General features: G+C 42.8%; 1 protein-coding gene across 1 annotated transcript in view; it reads right to left on the minus strand.

Moving 5' to 3' along the window:
* Nucleotides 1-16,954, minus strand: part of Veph1 (ventricular zone expressed PH domain containing 1) — a 222,517-nt gene extending 205,563 nt beyond the window's left edge. Inside the window, 2 exon segments of the mRNA XM_037206642.1 lie at nt 3,689-3,974; nt 16,670-16,954. Coding sequence (XP_037062537.1) covers nt 3,689-3,826 — 138 coding nt within the window. The 5' untranslated portion in view covers nt 3,827-3,974; nt 16,670-16,954.
* Nucleotides 16,955-17,321: the final 367 nt, after the last annotated feature.

Here is a 17,321-nt window from a genome sequence, read left to right on the forward strand (position 1 = left end):
ACAGAAACAACAACAACAACAACAACAAACCCCTAACTATAGAGAATGAAATCAATGTTGTCTACTTGTATGAATGGGATTAGCCAGCTCAGGGGCCTCAACAGAAACAGTCTGTAAGAGACTGCACAGGTGAGTTGGAACTGAGGCTTGACTATGACAGCAATAGGGAAGATGGAATACAATCAATAACAATATTCCCTCTCCAAAAGTCAGAGCAGACTTTGGTCAGAACAACAGGAGACATAAAAATTCTGATCCACATGAGTTATCATTTTTATTATAAATAAGTTATTGTTGTAACTTATATCAAAATTGTACTTATATAGCACAATTTGTATAGCTTTACCCACCTGCTGACAAACTGCATTTTGCTGACCACTAATTTAAGGGTTTTATGCAGGATGGCACGAGGTACAATCTTTCCCTGACATAGACACCTTCCTTATCATGGAAAACCCACAGACATTAAAAATATTCAGCTGGAAAGAGAAGCCGTAGGTGAGACCTGACAATTGTTTTTCAAAGGTTTGAAGTTTTTCTCTTAGGAACTGAGGCTGGACCTTAATGGCTAAAAACAGAGACTAGAACAAAAAAATGAGTAAAATGTTTGAGTAGCAAGATTTCTTCTGGGTAAAAGGAGGAATGTGGTATGTCTTAGTTTCTTTTCCTGTTGCTGAGAGAGGGTTTACAATATGGGTCTACAATTCCAGGCTACTATTTATCATGGCTGAGAAGTTCTGGTGGAAGGAACTTGAGGCAGCTTGGTCTAGTTGTATCCAAAGTTAGGAAGTAGAAAACAATGAACGTTTGTGCTCTGCGAGCTTTCTCCTTTTTAGAAGTCCAGAACCCAAGCCCAGGGAGTGGCGGCAACCATCATTGGGCAATTCCTCACAGACACGCTCAAAGACAAACCCAATCTAAATGATTCACATGTGTGCTTGGAGAGTTGTCTCCTAGGTGATTTAAGATCCTGTCAAGACGATAATCAACACTAGCCAACTAGCCATCACACACAGTAACTTTTAACTTCCAACAGTTGTTGGAAGAGCTGTGTCTTTGTCAAGATTCTCTTTTTTTTTTCTTTTTCTTCAAGACAGGATTTCTCTGTGTAGCCCTGGCTATCCTGGAACTCACTCTGTAGACCAGGCTGGCCTTGAACTCAGAGATCCACCTGCCTCTGCCCCCGACCCACTGCCCAGTGCTGAGATCAAAGGCGTGGGCCACCACCACCCAGGAAGATTCTTGAATCGTAAGCAACAGTAGAAGTCCAGACAAGCATAAAATGATGATGATGACGGTGCTGGTGGTGGTGGTGGTGGTGGTGGTGCTGGCAGTGGTAATAGACAGTGCACAGAATTGAGGCAGCGCTGAAGTACCTGATCTCAGCAGAAAGAGTGGGCAACACCGACACAGTTTTAGAGAACATAGAAACGAAGGACTATCTCTCCCGGCTACTAACGTGATAAATCACTCCCTGCTGATTTCTTTCTTGGAATTGCTAGGAAACTAAACTCTACTTGCTAATCTTAGAGGAAGGATCTCACTCTTTCCCATCCTTCTGTTAGTAGCAGAGTTGGAGCAATCCACAGTAGGAGCCTTGCTCAAGGCCCCATCAAAGTACCTTGTGATACTACAGAGTCAATAGTTAACAAAGAGAAATTTAAGAGGGAGAAAAACAAAACAACAACTTTCCCAGCCTCACGATTCAGCAAGCAGAAGAGGCCATTTGTCAGGAGTCCCGAGGAAGAGATGGGTGCTGGAGAGAGGTTGGAAAAGGCAGTTGAAAAGGAAACTGCTAGCTCTGTTCGTGAAGAAGAACTGAGAGTAAGAATTAATTACTATGATCCAGGGTCATCAGGAAACAGCCAGACTACAAGGGAGACCTGGGCCACATCCTAAGGAATAGAATTAACACAGCTAATAGGCAGGTCAGCACAGCGGACCAATCAGAGAAGGAAAAGGAGTGGCTGGCTTCCACTGCTCCCTGGGGCTAGCTGGAGGAAGAGCAGTGAGACCGCAGTTAGCGAAGAAGAGTCTGGAACTGTTGGCTAGGTGAGGTGCTGGTTAGAGGACTTAGTCCCAGCTGCCCTCCCAACGATATGTTTGCTGCTAGACGTAAACGGCACCTTCACTGAACCAGTGGGGGACACGGAACAGGCCCAGTCCTAAAGTCCTGACATCTGTGAGGCAGGCTGAAAGAAACAAAAGAAAGCACAGGCCACTAGTGACCTCTGGTGGAAACAGCACAGGCTTTCGGGAACTTGGCCTGAGTAGGCTTGTTTTTCCAAGGAAGATGAATAGCAATGACCTGTTGGGGCAGGCGGTTTACTTCTAGAGGAGTGGAGGAGGGAGAGAGCTGCTGGAAACAGCACAGGAACACTACCCAGAGCGTGAAAATGCACTAGCAATGCTCCATGTTTTGAGTCAGAACACGCTGATTACTGGTCTGGCAAAAAATAGGAACAAGTAAACGGCTGTCAAAGAAGGATGTTAGGGCAATGACCTTGTTGGCCAGTGGAAGAGTTGGTGCATTAAGAGTGAAGAGCAGGGTGCTGGAGAGATGGCTCAATGGTTAAGAGCACTTGCCTGCTCTTCCTGAGGCTCTGAGTTCAATTCCCAGCAACCACGTGGTGGCTCACAACCATCTGTAATGGGATCTAATCCTTCTTCTGGTGTGCATGAAGACAGAGCACTCATGAAACACATAACTAAATCTTTAAGAAAGAGAGAGAGAGAGTGAGGAGCAAGCGAACATGACGCCAGGCATGTGGAGAAAGCCTCAGCACTTGCCGGAGCTCCTTTTTATGAGTCTTACAATCTGCACACAGGTCAGTGTCTCAAGTCCCACAACTCCCCCCTCCCAGTGGGTGTCTGTGCTAAGTGTGGGCAAACACTATTGAGTCGTGAGGATGTGGATGTGACAGGTGCTTAGCGCTTGAGGTCTTTGAAGCGGGACTAATCTGCAGGAAGGTCCAAGCCCAGCCAGGAAGGTCAACGTCAAACCACACTGGCTGCACATGTCTCTGCTTTGGGATGCATTTCCAGACTATATAATTTTAACACGGAGACAAAACAAAGGAAGGGGAGGATTGATTTGGATCTTAAAGGTTTGTGCTCATATTTGGGACTAATCACGGAGTTGAATTAACTGGAGACTGACGGGTAGAAAATGAAGCAAAGGAAAGGTTTTTTTTTTTTTTTACAGAGAGCGAGGCAATGCATAAGTAAACAGAATCAGCATCATCAAGCCCTGGGCAACTGTCATTTCTGGCAGCCGCGCTCTGGCAGTCCGTGTCTCGTATTACCAGTGTGCCAGAGGCGTCACCTGCCGCCCTTCATTATTCAGCCGCCACACACCCTGCCTGCCTTGTTTGCTGATGTAGCTGTGCGGCTTGGCAGGTCTGCTTTTCTCAAAGTTGTTACACCCCTCTTCTCTATGACATTTCAAGGATGTAAAAATAGTCCCCAAAGAATCCATTTGTGAGATTTCCAACATTCAGGTTTCCGTGAGGGGGCGAAAGCTGGCCTAAGATAAGGGCTTGTTCAGTTTTATTTTTCTAAGATACCAATTAAACCACACATTACCGATATCACTGGCCTTTCCTCGTTCCCTTTGCTGGGAGGTATATAATCTTTGGCTCCAAGACTGGCTACTTTAGAGATCTAGTCTACAAACCAGTTTACTTACCGAAGATGAGCTAATGACTTTTATCTGTTCCAAAGCTTCTGTCAGGCTGTCCTCAATCTCGGCGTCATCTAAAGAGAAGAGGTCCCCAGCTCTTGAAAGATCTTTTTGTCCCAAAACCAATCTGAAAAGTTGATGCATGGTGAGTTGGATCAGTTGGCTTTCTGAGGACCCAGGGCCATGCTCAGCTCTCCGCCGTCAGAGAGAGAAAACCATGCAGCCATAGGTACACTTCATATTCCACAAAGGGCCATTGTTCTCCAGACTTTGGGGTCTCCTCTGGCAGTCTCTGTAACAGGAACAAATGACACAGTGTGGACAGTGGCAGTGTGGCAGATGGCATGAGCTCAGAATGTGACCTTGATAGCAGGGGCAGGGAGGAGAGGGCAAAGGAGAGGGAGAGAGAAAGCGGGGAGAAGAACTGGAAAGCCATGCGTAGAGTAATTAACTCTTGTTTGGTGGTATCTGAATGAGCCCTTTCTTATTTTTTTTTTTAATCTCAGAAAATTTTTTCTTTCAGAAAACGTCAGATTTCTCCAGAAGTAAATTTGAAGCTTTGAAAGAGCAACACAAGACTCACACACATTTTTCCTGAACTGTCTTTTCTACGCCCCCGCCCTGCTTTTCTCCGTGAGGCAGGTAAAGAAGAGAAAGAGCAGGGAATAAGTCCAGTGCTTGCTGGATCCCCTGCAGGCAGAGCCCACGGGAATTCAGCACAGTGGAGGCTGAGGGAAATAGAGAGCATAGGAAGCATCCTTTAGAGCCACTGTTTGGGGCTCAGCCCACCAGAACCTGACAGAGAGACTAGCTTACTCTCTTGGCTGCACGTCCCAGCTATATGGCAAAAGAAATCCCTCCTTCCTTCAGTCTACAGAGTTATCTCCTCACTTCAACCCTGTGCACTCTAATCAAATAGCCATGAGATAAAGGGCTTCATCTCGGTGTGTGGGTTCGGGAGATCTCTCCTGAAATTGAACTTGAGTGCTGACGTAGAACATGATAGTATTGCAGGGCAGGCTAAAACAGGAAGGCCTTTGGGATCAGGTATCCTCCCTCTGTTATTCAGTTGGAATAAGATAATTTCACTTCACTTCTCCACTATGTAACAGAGTTCACAGAGAATAGAGCAAGGCGACAAGTTGGATACCTGGTTATTCTCTTCAGTTCCCTTCCGAAGCTAATGGAATTATAGATTGTTTGCATTAGTAGAGATTTTAGCAGTCATTCGGTGGCCAGTGATGTTTGATGATTTCCTCAAGGTCCCTTAGTTGTGGGACTAATCTCCTGCTTTGGGGTGAGCAGACTTTCCACCACAGTTTACAGTGAAGTGGAAACTCTTCCTTCATGAAAGCAATTGATAAGGGTAGCCATTTTCTCAGAGAATAAGAGTCCAGAGTGAGGCACTTAAGAGCAGTAGATGATTCTGACCATCATTTCAGTGTGAATGAGTTCCCCAGAATGAGAGGGAGAAGAAAGATGACTCTGTGGTCCCTTGGGCACTCTCAGATCTCCCCTGGGAGCTACTGCTGTGGGAGCACCTCTATGATGTATGCAGTCTTAGCGTTCAAGATGCTTATCCTCTGTTTACTGTGTATCTAGACACAAGCCAAATCTCTCGTGGAATATTCAAGCCAATCTATCTACAGTATTTCAATTATTCATTGGCCCTTTTTAGGGATTTCAAGGGCATTCTTATCTGTTGATGTACAATTTTTATACTATCTTCCAGCGTTAGAAAAATAAGGTTCACTCTGGCCAGAGAAACAGGCAGGCTAACACATCAGATCTTCACCTCTCCATCAGCTACTGCAAATCCAATGCCCTTGTGTCAGTCTCATGCCTAGCTCCTAGCTCTACAGCAGACCACCTACCTGCCAACCCCACCCCCACCCCTGCCTCAAGCCTTCATCTCCAGTAGCCTACATAGATGTGCCCCTCCTAACCTCCCCCCACCAACTCTTGGCTTTTTCCCACCCCCAACTACTCCAGCCAGGGAAGCAGGTAGGCTAGCTGTAGATCTGCACCTCTCCGTCTGTTCCTTCAAATCCAGTCCCCCAGCCTTGTCTCCAGCCCTGCCACAGAACATCTGCTTCAGCCTCCCTTCCCCCTTTACCCTCATCTCCAGTAAATCCCATAGATCTTCCCCTCCTAACCTCCCTCCCCAAACTATTTGCTTTGTCCCAACCCCCAACTCCAGCAGGACCCTGGGAAGCCACAGGACACTTTGACTAGGCAAGCAAGTATGCTTACTGCAGATCCTCTTCCTTCCCTCCATTTCTCCAAGTCCAATCCCTTGGTCTCACACCCAGCTCAATAGTAGACCTTCTGCTGTGACCTTTCCTCACTGTCTGGCCCCATTCCCAGGAGACAAACTAAACAGATCTCTGGTTTCTTCCCTCCTGTGAACCCTCAACCCACCCCAACCCATCCCTATTCTGCAATGTCAGCTCCCAATACCCAGAAACACATTTTACCTAGAACCCCCAGTTCCTGCACCAATAATAATAATAATAATAATAATAATAATAATAATAATAATAAATTTCCTACCAGGCAATACACAGCCACTATACTCTCCTAAGAATCAAAGAGGGTAACAAAAACTAAGGAACAAAACACCCACTCAACAAAGACGATACCTAGAAATTACAATCTTCCCAATCCATGATGTCCAGACTCCAGTGTAAAAACACAATCAATAATAGTCAGGACAATATGTCTCCACTAGAGCGCAGCAATCCTGTCAGAGCAGGTTCTGAGTATCCAACATAGCTGAAACACAGGAAAAATACCTTAAAACAGGCTTTATGAATATTATAGAGATATTTAAAGAGAAAATGAATAGGTCCCTTAAAGAAATATATGAAAACACAAACATTTGAAAGAAAATGAATAAAACAACTCAAGACCTGAAAGTGAAACTGAATCAATAAAGAAAACCCAAACTGAGGAACATCTGAAAAGGAAAAATTTAGGAACTCGAACAGAAACCACAGAGGCAAGCTTTACCAGCAGAATACAAGAGATGTAGAAGAGAGAATATTAGGCATTGAAGACATAATAGAATAAATGGATACCTTGGCCAAAGAAAATGTTAAATATAAAAAAGCTCCTGGCACAAAACACCCATGAAATCCGGGACACTATGAAAAGACCAAATCTAAGAATAACAGGACTAGAAGAAGGAAAAGAAACCCAGGGCAAAGGCACAGAAAATATATTCAGCAAAATCATGGAAAAAATTTTCCTAACTTAAAGAAGGAGAGGCCTATCAATATACAAGAAGCTTACAGAACACCAAATAGACTGGACCAGGAAAGGTAATCCAAACACTAAACATACAAAAAAATAAGAAAGAATATTAATAACATCAAGAGAAAAAGACCAAGTAACATTGTGATGACTTTTTTGTTGTCAACTTGACTAAATCTATAATTAACTAAACCCCCCAAAATGACTGGGCACACATGTGAGGGTTTTTTGCTTAATTAAATCATTTGAATCCACTTCTAATCTGAATCTTTGAGGTGGGAAGACATATCTTTAACCCAGATATTTTGAGGTGGGAAGACTCACCTCTAATCTGCTGGAAGCCAATATAAAGACATGGAAGAAAGAAGCCTTGCTCTTAACTCACTTGCTCTTGCTCTCACTAGCAAGTCCATTCTGTCACTGGCACTACAGCCCACTTCTCTGGGATTCAAGATACTGTAGACCAGCTTATATACTCTGAAGACATCCAGTGGGATGAAGAACTACTGAATTCTTGGACTTGCTGTTCATAGGAAGTCATTACTGTATTAGCTGGACCACAGCCTGTAAGTCATTCTAACAAATCCTATATCCATCCATCTATCTATCTATCTATCTATCTATCTATCTATCTATCTATCTACATAGATATAGATATGTGTGTATATGCATGTATGGTATGTATAGATTCATTCTACAAGGTAAGGTCTGTTTATTGTGGGGAACCCTGACTAATATAAACATCTATACCCCAAACACAAGGACACCAAAGTTTGTAAAAGAAACCCTAGTATAGCTTAAATAATTTATTGATCCTCACAAATTGATAGTGGGAGACTTCAATACCCCACTCTTGCCAACAGACAGGTCATCCAGACAAGAACTAAAGACAAAAATGCTAGAGCTAACTGATGTTATAAATGAAATGGACCTAACAGACATTTACAGAACATTTCATCCAAACACAAAAGAATATATCTTCTTCTCAGCACCTCATGGAACTTTCTCCAAAACTGACCACATACTCAGACACAAACCAAGTCTCAACAGATACAAGAAAACTGGAATACCTCCCTGCATCCTATTAGACTATGAAGGACCAAAGCTGGATATCAACAGCAGAAACAAGAGAAAACTTACAAACTCATGGAAACTGAACAACTCTCTACTGAACAAAAAATGGGTCAGGACAGAAATTAAAAAAAGAAATCAAAGACTCTCTAGAATTGAATGAAAATGAACACAGACCATACTCAAACTTACAGGACACAATGAAAGTTGTGCTAAGAGGAAAGATCACAGCACTAAACGCCTACATTAAAAAAAAATGGAAAGATTTCATTCTAGCAACTGAACAGCACACCTGAAAACTCTAGAAAAAAATCATATCTAAGAGGAGTAGATGCAAATAAATAATTAAACTCAGGGCTGAAATTAATAAAACATACAAAACAGCAACAAAACACCACAAAGAATCAATGAAATAAAGAGGTGGTTCTTGAGAAAAATCAGTAAGAATGACAAATCCTTATTCAAATTAACTATAATGTAGAGAAACATTCTCCAAACTAACAAAACCAGAAACAAAAAGGGCCCATAACAACAGACATTGAGGAAATCCAGGGAATCATAAGGACATACTTTAAAAAAGCTATACTCTACCAAACTGGAAAACCTAAAAGAAATGGATAATTTTTTTTCAATACATACCACTCACCAAAGCTAAATCAAGATCAGATAAGAAAATTTAAACAGACCACAACCCCTAGTGAATTAAAAGCAATCATTAAAAGTCTCCCAACCAAAACAAAACAAAAGAGCCCACAACCAGATGGTTTTAGTGCAGAATTCTACCAGAGTTTCAAAGAAGAGTTAATGTCAATACTCCTCAATTCATTTCACAAAATAAAAACGGAAGGAACATTGCCCAGTTCATTTTATGAGGCCACAGTTACCCTGATATCCAAACCACATAAAGACCTAAAAACGAAAGAAAATTATAGACCTATTTCCCTTATTAATCATAGATGCAAAAATACTCAATAAAATACTTGCAAACCTAATCCAAGAACACATCAAAAAGATCACCCACCATGATCAAGTAGGTTTCATCCAAGAGATGCAGGGATGGTTCAATATATGTAAATCAATAAATGTAATTTTCCATATAAACAAACTGAAAAAACAAAAACAACACTTGATCATCTCAACAGAAGCAGAAAACGCCTTTGACAAAAATCCAATACCCCTTCATGAAAGAAGTCCTGGAGAGATTAGGGATACAAAGGATATAACTCAACATAATAAGGCAGTTTACAGCAAGTTCATAGCCAGCACTGATTTACATGGAGAGAAAAAGCAATTCCACTAAAATCAGGAACAAGATGTGTTTTTCCACTCTCTGTATATCTATTTAATGTAGCCCTTGAAGTCTTAGCTATAACAATAAGACAACTGAAGGAGATCAAGGAGCCACAAGTTGGAAAGGAAGACATCAAAGTGTCTTTACTTGTGGATTATATGATAGTATATATAAGTGACCCTAAAAATTCCACCAGGCAACTCCTACTGCTGACAAGTACTTTCAGCACAGTAGTTGGATACAAAGTAAACTCATAAAAATCAGTAGCCCTCCCATATACTAATGACAAATGTACTGAGAAAGAAATAAGGAAAACATCTTTCACAATGGCCTCAAATAATATAAAATATTTCTGGGTAAGTCTAACCAAGAAAGTGAAAGACCTGTATAAAAACTTCAAGTCTTTGATGAAAGAAATTGAAGAAGATATCAGAAGATGGAAAGATCTCCCAGGCTCATGGATCGGTAGGATTAACATAGTAAAAACAACACATCCTACCAAAGGGAATCGACACATTCGGTGAAATCCCCATCAAAGTTCCAACACAATTCTTCACGGATCTTGGAAAGATAATTTTCAGCTTCATATGGAAACACACACACACACACACACACACACACACACACACACACACAAAACAAACAAACAACAACAACAACAACAAACAGAATAGCTAAAACAATCCTGAATAATAAAAGAACTGCTGGTAGTTGAGACAGATGTGCAGCTTTGTCTGCTTAAGAGGCCCCTGGCAGTAGGATCAGGATCCATCCCCGGTGCATGAGCTGGTTTTTTGGAGCCCATTACCTATGGTGGGACACTATGCACAGCCTTGGTGCTGCGGGGGCGGGTGTTGGTCCTGTGTTAACTGAATGTACCAGGCTTTGCTACTCCCCATGAGAGGCCTTACCTTTTCAGAGGAGGGAAGGGGATGGTTTTTGGGGGGGGGGAGGCTGTGGGGAGAAGGGGAGGAGAGAAGAGATGGGGATCTGTGGTTGGTATGTAAAAATGAATAAACAATTTCTTAATAAAAAAAAAAGAACTGCTAGAGGTATCACTATTATCAATTTTAAGTTGTGCTACAAAGCCATAATAATGAAAACAGCATGGTATGGGCATAAAACTGACATATTGATCAATGGAATAGAATTGAAGATCTAGACATAAATCCACACACCTATGAACACCTGAGTTTTGATAAAGAAGACAGAAACACACTGGAAAAAAGATAGCATCTTCAATAAATGGTGCTGGTCAAGTTGGATGACTGCATGTAGAAGAATCCAAATACAACCATACTTTTCACAGTGCACAAAACTTCAAATGGATCAAATACCTTAACATAAAAAAATACACAGAACCTGATAGAAGAGTAAGTGGAGGCTAGCCCATTCATTGGCAAAGGAGAATATTTTCTGAACAGAACACCATTAGTTCAGGCACTGAAATCAACAATTAATTAATGGGACTTCATGAAATCAAGAAGCCTCTACATGGGAAAAGACACCATCATTCAGACAAAGCAGTAGCCTACAGAATGGGAAAAGGTTTTTTTGTTGTTGTTGTTGTTGTTGTTTTGGGTTTTTGTTGTTGTTGTTTTTAACCACTGCACACATGATAGAGGGTATGGTAGTTTGAAAGAAAATGGTCCCCAAAGGGAGTGGCACTAATAGAAAATGTGGCTTCGTTGGAGTAGGTGCAGTTTTGTCAGAGGAAGTGTGTCATTATGGGAGTGGGTTTTGAGGTTTCCTATACTCAAGCTATCCCCAATGAGACAGACCATTTCTTGTTGCCAGCAAGATGTAGACAGCACCATGTCTGCCAGCATGCCACCATGCTCCTGCCATGATGATAACTGACTGAACTTCTGAAACTGTAAGCCATCATCTCAATTAATGTTTTCCTTATAAGAGTTGCCACGGTCACGTTGTCTCTTCACAGCAATAGAAACCCTAACTAAGACAGAGAGCTAATACCCAAAATATATAAAGAACTTAAGAAATTAAAAATGGGGTACAGATCCAAACAGAAAATTCTCAGTATAGGAAACTCAAATGGCTGAGAAACGCTTAAATAAAGTTAACATTCTTAGCATCAGGGAATTACAAAGCAAAACTACTTTGAGATTTCATCTTACACCTGTCATAATGACTAAAGTCAACAAAATAAGTGACAGCTCATGCTGGGGAGAATATAGAACAAGGGGAACACTCATCCATTGCTGGTGGGTGTGCAAACTTGTACAGCCACTATGAAAAGCAGCGTGGTGGTTCCCCAGGAAGATGTGAACTGATCTACCTGAAGATCCAGCTATTCCACTCTTGGGAGTATACCTAAAGGACACTTCATCCTACCACAGACACATTTGCTCAACCATGTTCATTGTTGCTCTATTCATAATAGCCAGAAACTGGAAACAACCTAGGTGTCCCTCAACAGAAGAATGGATAAAGAAAATACACTGTTACACAATGGAGTATTTAAAAAATAGCATTTAAAAAATGACATTGTGAAATTTTAATGGCAAATGATGGAGCTAGAAAAATTCATTCTGGGTGATGTAGCCCAGAATCAGAAAGGCAAATATGGTATATATTTGCTTACATACATGTAGATATGAGCTGTTTAATCAATGATAACAAAGCTACAGTCCATAGTACTGTAGAGTCTAGGTACAGAGTAAGGGACTAGAGGGTACAGATAGAACTTGTTAGGAATGGGAAATAAAATAGATAATTATGGGGACTGAATAGGAGGATCCAGTGGGGAAGAGGAGAGGAGAGGGGGCTGAAGGAGAGAATACAGGGAGAGACAGTTAAAGTTAAGGGGCATTGAGGGGCAGTATGGAAACCTAATACAGTAGAATCTTTCTAACATGTGTACAAATATGAAGGCTGCATAAATGACATTACCAAATAATGAGGGAGACAGAGTCCCACCTCTGTCTTGTCACCAGAGGCTTCTAGTCCTGGGGTGATATTTTTGTGTGTGCTCTAACACATAAAGCCAGCCACTAGTTAGCCATAGAGGCCAGGCAGTGGTAGCACATACCTTTAATCCCAGTACTTGGATCTCATGCCTTTGCTCCCAGTACTTGGGAGGCACACACGCCTTTAATCCTAGCACTGGGAGGTGGAGACAGGAAGTGATATGGCTACGTGGAGAAAGGAATATAAGGTGGGAGGAGACAGGAGCTCAGTCTCCTCAGGCTGAGGAGTTGGTGAAGTGAGAGGTGGCTGTGGCTTGTTCCTTTGTCTCTCTGATCTTTCAGCGTTTACCCTGATATCTGGCCCTGGATTTTTATCAACAACAATTAGAATTCGTGCTACACAGTACCAAGACTGGGTTACATATAATCCAGTTGTTGGCCAAAGAGGTCCCATGGGAATCCCCAAACAACCCAGGCTGCTGCTGGAACAATAGGTTGCTCTTCACAGACTGACAACTGGGCCCCGTTACTGAAGGCAACATTTATACAACTAACTGAACATGGAGATGCTATGGGATGTCTTTCTGTACACTGAATATGTGTTTCTCTGAATGGTTGATAAATAGAGCTGCACTGGCCTATGGCAGGGAAGGATAGAGCCAGGCAGGAAACTCCAAGAGAGAGAGATAGGAAGAAGAAAGGCAGAGGCAGGAGAGATGCCAGCCGCTGCCCAAGGAGAAGCAAGATGCCAGCAGATTGGTAACGCCATGGCTACGTGGCAAAGCATAGATTAATAGAAATGGGTTAATTTAAGATGAAAGAGCTACCTAGCAAGAAGCCTGCCATAGGCCATACAGTTTGCAAATAATATTAAGCATCTGAGTGATTATTTTATAAGCGTCTTTGGGACCGCAGGGCTGGGCAGGACCAGAGAAACCTTCCAGCTACATGGAGAAGTTGAGCTGGTGAGGCCACTGTTAGAAACAAATCTCTTAAAGCAGTGGTTATCAACCTGTAGGTCGTGACCCCTTTGGGGATGAATGACCCTGTTATAGGGGTTGCCTAAGACCATCAGAAAACACAAATATTTACATTATGATTCATAACAGTAGCAAAATTACAGTTATGAAGTAGCAATGAGAATAGCTTTATGGTTGGATGCTGTGGACATCACTCTATATAAATAAAACACTGATGGCCAGTGACCAGGCAGGAAGTATAGGCGGGACAGAGAGAGAAGAGAATTGGGGAAACAGGAAGAAGGAGGAAGAGACACTGCAGCCACCGCCAGGACAAGCAGCATGTAAAGACACCAGTAAGCCACCAGCCATGTGGCAAGGTATAGATTTATAGAAATGGGCTAATTTAAGATATAAGAACAGTTAGCAAGAAGCCTGCCACGGCCATACAGTTTATAAATAATATAAATGTCTGAGTGATTATTTTATATGTGGATTGTGGGACTGCGGGGCTTAATGAAACCTGGAGAGAAGCTCTCCAGCAACAGTTGGAGGTCGCTACGGCATGAGGAACTGTATTAAAGGGTTGCAGCTTAGGAGGGTGGAGAACCACTGCTCTAGAGTAATACTAACATTTAAGAAGGAAGGTGTAAGGAGAATGAGGAAGTGGGAACATGACTGCATCTTCTCCCCTGAACCCTTGCCCATTTAAACCCTAGGGTTTAGAAGAACCAAAGAGCAGGACAAGCAGAAGAAAGAGGAGTTCTGGAATTTAAAAGGAGGGGTGGTGGGGAGACCTGGGGGGTGGAGGGGCAGAGCGAGTGCATCCCAAAATAGTATGCTCCCTGGAAAAATGAGGAATGATGAACTACAATATCTTAAAAGGATGTTAGGTTAGTTCTCTTTTTAACACGTCCTTTCTCCAGTTGCAAGGGATAACCTCCATAAAATAATAGCCAGAAGCATAGATAAGGGATAGAAATGAGTTTTTGCTTTGGTCATTGGACAATGTCTGCACTTCATGGAGCAACTGAGCTGCCCCAGACAAATCAGAGATGGAATCTGAAAGGAGGCAGAAGTGCATCCTATGGAGAGGAACCCCACAGGCAGTTGGTCCCTGGGCTCCTTCCCACTCTACATGATGCCTGCTGTGAAGCATCTCAGGCATGCTTCCAGCTTGATCTACTGTTCCCTTCATGTGAAAACATTTCTTTAGGCACCATGATGTTCATATTGATTACCAACTTGATGGAATTTAAACTCACCATGGAAACTAATCTCTGGGCATGTCTTTGAGGAATTATGCAGATTAGGTCAATCAAGGTGAGACGACCCATTTTAAATCTGGGTGGCCCTGTTCCTTGAGCTGGGGTTCCAGACTGAATAAAATGGAGAAAGTGAGCTGGGCATCTACATTCATTGCTTTCTGCTTCCTGACTTTGGATGTATGCCATACTTTCTCAACCATGATCGACTGTATCCCGTGGAACTGTAAACCAAAAGAGGTCCTTCTTCCTTAAAATGGCAATTCAACTAAATAGTCTGCCATGTGGATATGATCTAGAGAACAGTCTCCTGGGTATTACAAAAGCGGGTGAGGGAGTCAGAGGCAGTCCACCGTTAGAAGAAGAGGATACTAAAGGCTCAGTAGAGGAAACGGCATTTGAGCAACATCTTTTCAGATACCAAGGAATTTACAGATTTCACTCATCACACATGTGCTAAACTCAGAGCAAGGGATGCTTTTTAAGGTGAGGTTGGGATTCTAGGCCTGAAGGATCATTGGTGCATAATTTTCCTTGTCTCATCTGCAAAACGGGTCTAATGCAGGACTATTCTACCACAATATACTAAAGATCAAAGTTGATGACGTGTAAAATGAGACTATTGGAATTAAGAAAACAATACCCTAAAGTGAAGGTGCTAGAAGCTGCCTCGGAGTAAAGTTTCAATATGACCTTGTGTCCTCCTGTCTCCTGATTCCCTTTCTCTTCCCCTCCCTGCAGAAAGCAAGCCACAGCAACTAGAATATCTCTTCTGTAAGGCAGGTCACAGAAGCTAGAGCAAAGCAAACAACCACAAAGGCGAGGATCTGCACTCTAATCTCTTGCCTATGTGTTGGCGCTAGCTATGACATTCTCTATCATAGCTTTTCTGACAGTAAGACTTTCTGTGTCCTATAACCAAGAAGGAATGCTACACAGAGAGGCAAAGAAAGATCTGAAGAGAGAGGCCTTGCTGGGTCTCCCCACTCAGTTTTACTAACATTATATCAGACTCTTTCTAAGCAGTCAGATTTCTATATGGTTGTTTATGTATCAGTGAACCCAAGCTTAAAAAAGGAACAGTTTACTCTGAGTTTATGGGTCTTCAGTTTGAAAACTCTTGTATCGCATAGAACTGTGATCTAACACTCCCTTCTTGGCCTGTCTTTTGATAAATGGTGTCAGACATGATAGGCAAGAAATATAACCCCCGTCTTTCCCCCAACCCAACCAAGAGCTGGTGTTTGCCACCTTCGAGCATTATTCTCAGTACTTCCCAAGTTTTGAGTCATGTGATTATGACAAGACATGCAATGGAAACCTGAAGCTAAGAGAAAAGAATAAACAGCTGTCCAAATGCCCAAAGAACAGTTGCAGAGTTAGGACAGAAAGCTGTAGGTCTCCAGGTACAAAGCCCTCCCAGGACTTTTTGTAGCCAGACACTAACATGCATGATTATGACAGAGCTGCCTCCCCATGCCCTCACTGAAGGAATGCTCCGCTCTGGCTGCACCAAACTGCCTCTTTTTTTTTTTTTTTTTCCTTTCAGAATTAGGATTGGCAAAGCAGTTATTTATTTTCTGGTCAATGTTTTGCTTAGATGTCTGGTTTCTCCTGCTTGTTTATTTTGTAACTGAAGCTGAAGACATGGCCCGAGCCTGGTCAAATCTGCCTAATCTGCACTACTTATCTTTCTAGTACTGGTGCATACTTTCCCTGGTCTCATCTGTATTGTAGTACTGTGGACCAGATATATGTATATATGTGCACGCATGGTTGGCACATATGTGCACACATGAAAACATGCATATACATGTGTGCATACTCAAATCCTTTCTGGGCACTAAGCTCTTGGTTAGTCACTTTTCAATAAACCCACTAACGTAGTGGGTGGATATAGAAGAGCAGTCATTCATTACTTTAAATGCCTTTACTGAGGTTACACAAAACCAAGAAGAAATCTGTTTTATAAATTGTCTTACTACTCTGCGCTTTTCATTAATCTCATAATTTGCTCCACCCCATGTGTAAGAGAACCTACCTTGAGACCTACTCTCTTTTCTTAGTTTTAAATTTGTTTGTTTGTTTCTTTTTAAGGAGGTACCCATTGGCAAGTTAACTTTCCTAAAAAAACCAGGCTCGACAAAAGAGGAATGATTCTGCGTGGAGCGGCCCATTTCAGGGAGTCCGCAGCTGTCCCCGCAAACTCAGTTTACCTGCTAGCTCCTCCTCCAAGGCTCACTAGCTGTCACTGGCCGAAAGCTGCTAGCCGGCTGGGGCGGGAGGCGGACAGAGAACCCGCAGCTGTCCACCCGCCGCTGCCGCGAGGAAGAATTCCAGGAATGCGGCGGAAGCCACCGGCTGCTCCCGGGGCGGGTCAGGTGACCGGCTGCTCGCCCTTGCTGGGCGAGCTACCTCCAAGCACAAAGGCAGCTCCAGTAAGGGAGAGCCGCTGCAGCCCGAGAAGATAGAGCGCCCTGTGTTCGTGGAAATCTACACTTTCCCTTCCGAGATTGGGTGGGGGTGGGGAAGCCACGCAGGAAGCCGGTCTGGTAGGTAGGGCCAGGTTGGAGCAGGTGATGGCATGGCCGCGCCCCAGCGGGAGCAGGAAACTCAGAGTGAGATACAGAAGTTCAAAACAGGGAGCCTTGTCTGGGTAGAGTCACCGCCTGGAAGAAATGATCTTTCCTCCCTGCCTCTAGATTAATGTCACTGCAAATTTAAGGATGTGGGGAGCTGCTAGAGGATGGCACAAACTCACTCCGTGGAACCACACACTTAATTTTCCACTGTTTGCAGGGAGGTCCTTCGTGATCGTCTACATCAGGGGTTCTCAACTTTCCTAATGCTGCGACCCTTTAATACAGT

The sequence above is a fragment of the Peromyscus leucopus genome, chromosome 6 (genome assembly GCF_004664715.2).
Source record: "Peromyscus leucopus breed LL Stock chromosome 6, UCI_PerLeu_2.1, whole genome shotgun sequence".
Taxonomy (NCBI): domain Eukaryota; kingdom Metazoa; phylum Chordata; class Mammalia; order Rodentia; family Cricetidae; genus Peromyscus; species Peromyscus leucopus.